The 8,306-nt window shown below is 47.1% G+C and overlaps 1 protein-coding gene across 3 annotated transcripts; it reads left to right on the forward strand.

The window, feature by feature from the left end:
- Nucleotides 1-453: 453 nt before the first annotated feature.
- Nucleotides 454-6,268, forward strand: CCK (cholecystokinin). 3 transcript variants are annotated; one of them, XM_027523362.1, is made up of 4 exons: nucleotides 454-707; nucleotides 1,426-1,577; nucleotides 1,760-1,975; nucleotides 5,859-6,268. In XM_027523362.1, exons 3-4 carry the CDS (start codon nucleotides 1,762-1,764, stop codon nucleotides 5,990-5,992), a joined length of 348 nt encoding a protein of 115 aa, XP_027379163.1. In that variant the 5' UTR covers nucleotides 454-707; nucleotides 1,426-1,577; nucleotides 1,760-1,761; the 3' UTR covers nucleotides 5,993-6,268. The 3 variants fall into 3 exon arrangements, with proteins under 3 accessions (XP_027379163.1, XP_027379161.1, XP_027379162.1); XM_027523361.1 differs by lacking the exon at nucleotides 454-707 and adding an exon at nucleotides 724-1,331; XM_027523360.1 differs by lacking the exon at nucleotides 1,426-1,577 and having other exon boundaries at nucleotides 466-707.
- Nucleotides 6,269-8,306: the final 2,038 nt, after the last annotated feature.

The raw sequence follows: 8,306 nt of genomic DNA on the forward strand, positions 1-8,306 counted from the left end.
CCCAAACTCCGGGCAAAGCCCAATAGACTCATCCTCGTTTTACAACTACGTAAAGCAGGGTCCGCGACGCCCGCAGCCAGCCGTGGAGGAGCCCTTTCGCTGACACAGGGACCCTTGCCCTCGGGATCCTGGGATCAAGGGGCTGAGAACAAAGTTAAAAGACCAGAGCAGAGCAGTCTGGGACGCTCCAAGAGGGGCTGACACTGCCACCGTCTCAGAATTACACTTTGCTGACACCCAGCACTGTCCAGTGCCACTCCATCCTATCCCGGGTTTCTTTTCCGGCCCCTCTGGTCCCCAAAGCGAACTACAGGCGCGGGCAGCTTCTCCATCCCGCAGGAGAGTCCCATTCCTAGGTCTCCCATCCTGAAGACGGGGAGCTTCGCGCTGGAATGGGCAAGGGAGAGGGGGTGCACGGAGCTGGGGGAGGAAGTCCCCCCGACCGAGACGCGGCTGACGCCACCCACCCCGCCACCCACCCGGCTCCACATGGCCATTGCCCCCTCTCTCCCAGCAGCCACCTCAATCTATTGTCGCCCCGGCGGCCGCCCTCGGAGCACGTGCCGCTACCCCTCTGCGTCAGTACTGGGTAAACAGATGACTGGCCAACGACTCAGGCGGGGCTATTTAAGAGGCAGCCTTCTGCCCGCCTACCTTGAACTTCTGCTCTGGCTGGAACGCGAAGCCGGCTGCGTCCTATTCCGAAGGTAGGTTCCCGGCTCTCGGGGATCCAAGTGTCCTCGAAGAATGGGTCTTCACTTCTGTTCCCCTTCCATTTCATTTTACCGTTTTCTGTTTCTTCTTTCCGACAGCTCGAAAGACACTTCTCCAAGTCACAAAGGACAGTGCGGTCTGGGTGGATAGGGCTGGTTTACAGACTTGTACTCGCTTGCTTTGTTCTCCAGCGCAGGCAACGCTGGAGCATCTATTTGCTCGGGTTAGCGGGCAAATCGCGATTCGCTAGATGTTACTACACAGCGGTCCAGTGTACTTTGCAATCTTTTCGAATAAACTACCGAGAGGTTTTCAATTTAAATTCATTTTCTGAATACTGCGGGAAAACTCAAGGTTTGGGGGATAGAACCATCCCAGTGTTTTATCTGCGCGGATCTAAAACGCAGCGGTGCTTGGCGGACGCCGGAGGACTGAGCGCAGATCTCTGATTTTTTTAAAACCCTGCCTGCGTTTTACATAGTTGTTCATTGCCAATTCCCATTAGCACCTTGAGGAAACTTGAAAAATACGGCGTTTATGTATTGGTCTCATATTTTAAACCGTGCTTCTCAGTTTTTCACCATTTATTTCCCTGTTTGAAGCGTCTGAGCTCTCTGGTAAGGTGCCTCTTTTCTTCAAGGTTCTTATTTTTCCTACAGAGTAGTCCCTTTCGGATAATTTTCACCTGTCTTTAATCTCTTGTTTTTCCAGTTAGGAGAAGAGAGACAACGCTGTAACACTTCCTCAAACTAAAGGAAAACAGAAGACATTCCTTCTGCTAAACAGGGCAGAGGACAGGGTCTCTCTCCGTCCCCCACACCACTCCCGGGCCCCGACTGCGGTTCACCCCAAAGAGGAACGCGGTGCGTCCGAACGCGCGTGCTGCGGTCACCGGCTCCCTAATGCTGGCACCTGCCTAGCGGATCCGGAGCCCCGCGCCTTTGGGCTGAGCCACCTTCTCTGTACCTTGGGTGTCCGACCCTCCTCAAGAGCCCACGGATGCCCCACCTTTTCGTTCACGTCCCCTTCCCTCTGCTCCCCGCAGCCATGAACCGCGGCGTGTGCCTGTGCTTGCTGATGGCGGTCCTGGCGGCGGGCGCCCTGGCGCAGCCGATGCCTCACGCGGACCCCACGGGCCCTCGGGCGCAGCAGGCGGAGGAGGCGCCTCGGAGGCAGCTGAGGGCGGTGCCGAGGGTGGACGACGAGCCCCGAGCACAGCTGGGCGCGCTGCTGGCCAGGTACATCCAGCAGGCTCGGAAAGGTACGCAGGCTGCTTCTCTCTGTCCCTCCCTTCTGTCTCCAGGCCTGACCCTCTTCTCTACCATTGGGCTGGGGAAGGCGGGTGACTCCTGGGGAGCCAGGGGGTACCTGGGCAACAGGATAAGGAGAAAGGTGTTTCACTTTCTTTTCTCTGATTCTGCTTGCCCCAGACAGTGCAGTTTTCTGTACCTCCTTTGTAGCAAACGGAGAGGGAAGGGGCAGGACTTAATTTAGTAAGAGAAAGCTTTCTTTAAACTAATTTTTGGTACTGTGTTTGCTGTTTAGGTTCAACATATTGTAAAGATATTAAAAGATGATTACTGAGCAAATTACTAACTCAGAAAGAGTTTGCAGATCCACTAAACACCCTCTACTGTGACTATAAAGGACAGGAGCTGCCCAGCTACTGCATTTGGAAACCCTCTAGCAGGCAATGGTCAGCGCTAAGAATACTTGAGAGCTGACAGCAACAGTCTAAGAAGTGACTATGTGTCGATTTTCATGGAAGTATATAACAGGAAGAAAGAATCAGGAGCAGTGTTGAGTCCTCTTTTAGCAGTGGTTTAAGATGATGACCCAGCAAGAGATGTGTTTATTTTCACTTTGCTGTTGGAGACACAGACCCAACTGCCGCAGGAGCTAAACAAGTCACACTTTCGTCAGCATCAGAGTCTTTCTCTAGGAATAAAGTAATTCAGCAGCTCAGTAGCTGAGTGGCATACGGACAGCCCTGTCCCTGTCCGGGGCCTGACTGTCTCATCTGTAAAGAGAGCATGAGGTGGGGTTCCCCTCGGCTCTTTCTAGCTCTTCGTGAGGTTCAGAGGGAGGCTCGTTCATCTCTAGGGTCCTTGGAAATCATGATTTGAACTGAGACAGATTTTTTTTTCCTATCAACTTTATCTAAAGTGACACTAATGGTAAAGCCGTGTTTTAAATTGGAACCAATATGGCTGGATGAAAAACTAGCAAATGCTGCTGGGAGAGGTGGGAGGTGGGCTCCTTTCCCACAAGTCTCTCTTAACGTTAACTGCTGGAGTTCCGGGGCCTGGATTTGAATTTTAACTTGTGGCTTGATAAAATGGGGAGAAAATAAAGGGTTTGGCTGTCCAGAGTCTCCTACAATTCCATAGGAAGGTGAGAAGGGACCTTTTTGACCAGGGCAATTCAGAAGGGAAAAAAATAGAAGATGATGCATTACATTTCATCCTCTTATTGGGGGATTGTCCCAACTACCATCTTCTATTTTGCTTTCCTCCTAATGATATTGAAAGATGTGGAATATTAGACAGATGACAGAGAATGTCTGAAAATTTGGAGGTTCCTGCTGTCTGTCTGTCTGAAAGTAGTTTAAAATCTGTCCTTGGATATGGGTTGAATATCCTAGGTTTTTCGTTGACCATAATCTGGAAGCCCCTTCCTACCTTCAGGAAAGATCCACCAGAAACAGTTCTGGGAAAGAAGCCAGTTACCAAATGATTTCCCCAGAACTGACACTTCACAGTGACTTTATACCACAACTCTTAGCTGGAAGGGCCTTCCTGCTGTCTTTTCTCAGCCCTTTGCCTTCAGCCTGCAGTGACAAACAAACCCATATGGGAAGAATCGTCACTTGAAACTTTAGCTAGCAACACCAAGGATCAGTGCTAGCTGGAAAAAAAAATCATTCTCTTCTATTTGACAAATATGAACTAGAAATAAGTATCTCCATCTATACAATTTCTTTGTTTTATACATTTTGAGATCACAGTGAATATTTACTCAACTGTAGTATATGCCATGCTTAAAGATTCTAAACAAGATAATGCACCCTTTGGGGAGAGCCCAAGAGTTTATCATTAAGAACTGTCTATGGAGATGTCAGTGATGTGAAGAGAAGGAATTCTATTAGTGTACACCTGCCCCAAGCCCAGCACAGTCCAGTGCTCCATCTGTGTTGTTTCTCTTTGTCCTCACAATAACCCTGTGCAGTAGGGTCTCATTGTGTCAGTGTGGAAGCTGGGATTCTGGAAGATTGGGTGCTAGATGGGTAGCACATCTCAGCAGCATAAGGGCTGGGAATTTACTCAAGTCCTGCCCTCTCCAGAGGGTCTGGAAGCCATTCAGCTTCCCAGCTGTACTGCTCATTACAAGTTTTAAAGTTTCAAGGAGCTAGGCCCTTCAATTGTGTGAGTTGGTTGTAAGTGCCTGCTCTGTGTACGCGATGGGGAAGCGAGTGAGGACTCTGGTAAATGCACAGAAACATGTGTGCAATGGGGAAATTATGGGTGATACAGACACAGCTTCCATACTGTACACGATGCCCCGGACCAAAACCACGGAGGTTGCTGCTCACACTGAAGCTGCCATGTTGCTTCCATTAGGTGGCATTTCCAGTGGTGCCCAGCCCTTGGAGGGGGCATTCAGCAGCAACAGGCAGGAAGACGAGGCATATTTTGGTGTGACTCTGTACAGATAACTGGGTCTGAGAGTTTTACTGAATGCAGGGACTAATAGTTCATCTGAAAGGTGTTGAACAGCAAAGGCTGATTTCCTCTGCATAGACTGGCAACCCCTGCAAAAGAGCTGGAATGTGCTGGGGTGATGCTTAGTCCCAAGGCTGAGAAGTAATGGGGAGGGGAAAGAGAGGGAACAGGAAGAAAGTGTGGGGACATTGCTCCATAGGGTTGTTTCTGATTTTAAATTTAGCAAGCTTTATTTGATTATCAGGATACCTGCTTCTGCAGTGTCATCAATAAATAAGCTGTGGTCCGACTTAATGCAGCTTGGGCAGCAGTTGGCAAGGTCAGCCTTGTACAGAAGGGCTCAATGCCATCATTGTGAGCAGTGGGGACACAGTGGCCCCCAATATAATAGTAACCATTAAGTGAGCCTCTACCCCTCTGCTCTTGAAGCCACTTGGGCTTTGCCCAGTGAGATCCCTGAGGGACTGTTCTTGCCCCTTGGTTTGTACAACAGAAGGTATGATACTAATTTTATCCCCAGGATGCCAGTGTCTATGATCTGTGGGCCAGAACAGTCACATGCCTCATCATGGCCCTGCCCACTCAACATGAATCATACCTGGACTCCTGTTCCGAAGGACTCAACTCCCATCCCCATGGGCCCATTTCAGGTTCAATGATTGCATGTTGGTCAAAATGGCTGAACTAAACTACCTCTGTTCTGCCCACCCTTCTTTGAATGTTTCTGAGATGCTAAGATTTTAATCTGCTGGTGTGCCTTTTTCTCAATATAATTTTTTTTTTTTTAGAAAAAGAAGGTACCTTTCAAATTAATAATTTTAAAACAGCATTTATCTAGCAGTGAGATTGGATTCCATTCTAGAAAAGCCATTCTAACATCAAAATATTTTCATCACATTGCCTTGACAAGAGTCAGGTAGGCTCAGGGATATTAAGGGGTAAATTTTATTTTTTTGCCCTGTAGGATCTTCGTTCCCCAACCAGAGAATGAATCATGTCCCCTACCTTGAGAGCATGGAGCCTGAACCACTTGACCACCAGGAAAGACCCTTAAGGGATAAACTTTAGAGATGGGTACTACTGGGGAAATCCTGCTACATAAGGGAAAACACCCAGAGCAGTAGGAAAACCTAGGCAGGTCTCAGCTATGAAAGGCGAGAATAAATTAATTAACCTAAATTCTTACAGATTGCAAACTACACTGCAACTAGAAAATACTACCCTCTCTCCAGTTACACAGACATGGGTCTTTCTTTTCTCTTAGGTTTTGGCCCAGCAATCTCACTCTCTCGATAACTCTTTGATACATTTAAGAGGGTGTATGTTACATATTGCCAGGCCTTTTCTATTATTTGCCTTTACAATAGGAACTAGTGATGCTCTTAGATATAATTATCCTGTTTCCTTCCTCTCTGCCCCTAGCTCCTTCTGGCCGAATGTCTGTGATCAAGAACCTGCAAAGCCTGGACCCCAGCCACAGGATAAGTGACCGGGACTACATGGGCTGGATGGATTTTGGCCGGCGCAGCGCTGAGGAGTTTGAATACACCTCCTAGAAGACCTGGCCTTCAGCAGTGTGATAGGAAGCAACCTCCTGACTCAAAGGAGGCAGAATAAGAAAACAATCACACTCATAACTCGTCTCTGATGTCTGACATTTAAAGTATCTATTTATTAAGTTTTCAATGTGAAAAATCTGTCTGTATCATTGTCCAACACAACCTCACACCTTGGCAGAAATGTATAAAAGGATGACAAAATGTTTTCCTTATCTGTGACCCCCAGTCCTAATGTGTTACAATGCTATTAAAGTGATTTTCTTCTGTTCCTCATTCTCTGTGTCTACAAATGGCAAAAAATCCTTTAGTCTTCAGAAAGTTCAAGGAGGGATTCCTGATGTATGGGACCAAAGGATGAATCCCTGCAGTCGATGATCAGAGAAAAGGGACCTGGGTTTTATTCAGCAAAGGCCCCAGGTGGCCTGATGCAATAGGAAGCCCCAAAGGAGACAGACATTGGAAAGAACGGTGGTTAATTCACTTTACAAGGAACACTGCATTTTGGTTCCATATCAGTTGGACACCATCCAGTGACAGTCTGGGAAGTAGATGGTAGTCTACGTATTACTTTAGTTCTCAGTCTTTGATACGCCAATTAGGACCAGATCCGAGCATGCATGGCTTGAGGTTGAGGCCTGGAGTTCATGAATGACTATACGGGGTTGCCTTCCTGAGCTACTCTCTCTCTCTCTCTACAATCTCCCCAGAACTTTCCAGTTTCCTGGGACTCTTCTTTTTGGTCCTCCACCCAAAAACTTGGCTCTGGTTATCCTGTTCTGCCATACACTCTCATATTTGGGCCCATGTTTGAGTCTGAGTAATGGAAGAACAGTGAGTGAAAAAAAGCAATAGGGGTTGATGAGACCCTCTTGAGATCATAACTCCTCCTATCTAAGAGCCAGTTGCCTCTTCCTCAGGTTTGGCCTTGGCCAGGCTCATGACTGACCTTTAACCACTGTGGCTATGTGTTTGCCAGGGGGCTGTGGCATGAAAGAGAAGAAAAGAAAAACAGGAAATATTTACGCTCTCTGGCCATTAGGAATTCCCTCTTTTACTCCTTGAGCCAGAACTAAGGGATGTCTCCTGGAGATGGGTTTGCTGTGCCCCAGATTGCACTTTTAGTCCTAGGTTATGTTAAGTTCAAGAAAAGTCCCCCACACAGTCTTCCAGGCCTACTCCTGCATCCTCTTTGACTATCAGGATCTGGTAGTTTCTAATGGAACCCTAGGATTTTGATGAAATATTGTCTCAAGATGTGATGAAATTAAAAAACCCAAGTCACTCACGCCATCAAGGTATTCTCTAAGATTGGGTGGCTTATTTTATTATCTTAATTCTGAATACTATAACTCCCAAGAGCCTTCTGGTTTGGAAAAATCTCAAGACAGCACGAGAAGTTTCTGACAAGTGGGATATTATATCTAATTAAGCTCCAAGACTAGCAACTTTTCTACCTTTTCGTTCCCATGGCTCACATGCTGGTCTGGGCACATGGCAGGCAGAATTGGCACGAGTTCAAGCCTTTCCTGCCCTAACACTTCGGGACTGTAGCCAGAGTGACTCACATTGTTTGATCTTTTTCCAAGTTCCATTCTGAAAAGGATTCAACTGCTCTCTTTACCATCTTGTGTGTACTGTTATAAGCCCTTCGCTGGCCCAACAACATGCATGGAACACACTTGTATGTCAGGTACTATGCTGATGTGGCTGGTACAGCTACCAAGAGCTCCAGTGGGAGATTCACAAAATCACAGTACAGTGCTTCAGGAATTATGGCAGATACTAATAATATTCAAAGGAAGGGACAGAACAGAGCAGCAGAGCTGGCTGAATTAAGGGGCAGGACAGCTGGGCAGCTGCCCTTGGAGCCAGTCTCAAAGGGACATCTAATCAACGCGGCAGCAGATCAGGTGTCAGTGAATTTCTTTATACTTAGTAACTTAGTTAACTGAAGAAATGGGCATCCATTCCTCCCCTACAGAAGATTACAATGCCCTCAAGTGGACACTTTTTTTTAAAAAAAACCACTCCTGTGGTTGCCAGCTCCTCTTTGTAGAAAGTCACACTGAAATCTGCAGAATTCAGGCCCACTTCTTTGCCAACCTGCTGGTTAACCCTCCCAGTCAGCTGAAGTTTCAAAACTGGATAATTCAGGGCCCTGGACTGTTTATTCTAAGAATGGGTGATTTTTTTTAATCTTAATATTGGAACTTTTAATATGACTGCCAAATGGCTCCAGGGTTTGAAAAATCACTCAATGAAACTGAAAAGGGAACAAGAGCCACTAACAAATTCTTTTTGTAGAATCAAA

The sequence above is a fragment of the Bos indicus x Bos taurus genome, chromosome 22 (assembly GCF_003369695.1).
Source record: "Bos indicus x Bos taurus breed Angus x Brahman F1 hybrid chromosome 22, Bos_hybrid_MaternalHap_v2.0, whole genome shotgun sequence".
NCBI classification, from domain to species: Eukaryota; Metazoa; Chordata; class Mammalia; order Artiodactyla; family Bovidae; genus Bos; species Bos indicus x Bos taurus.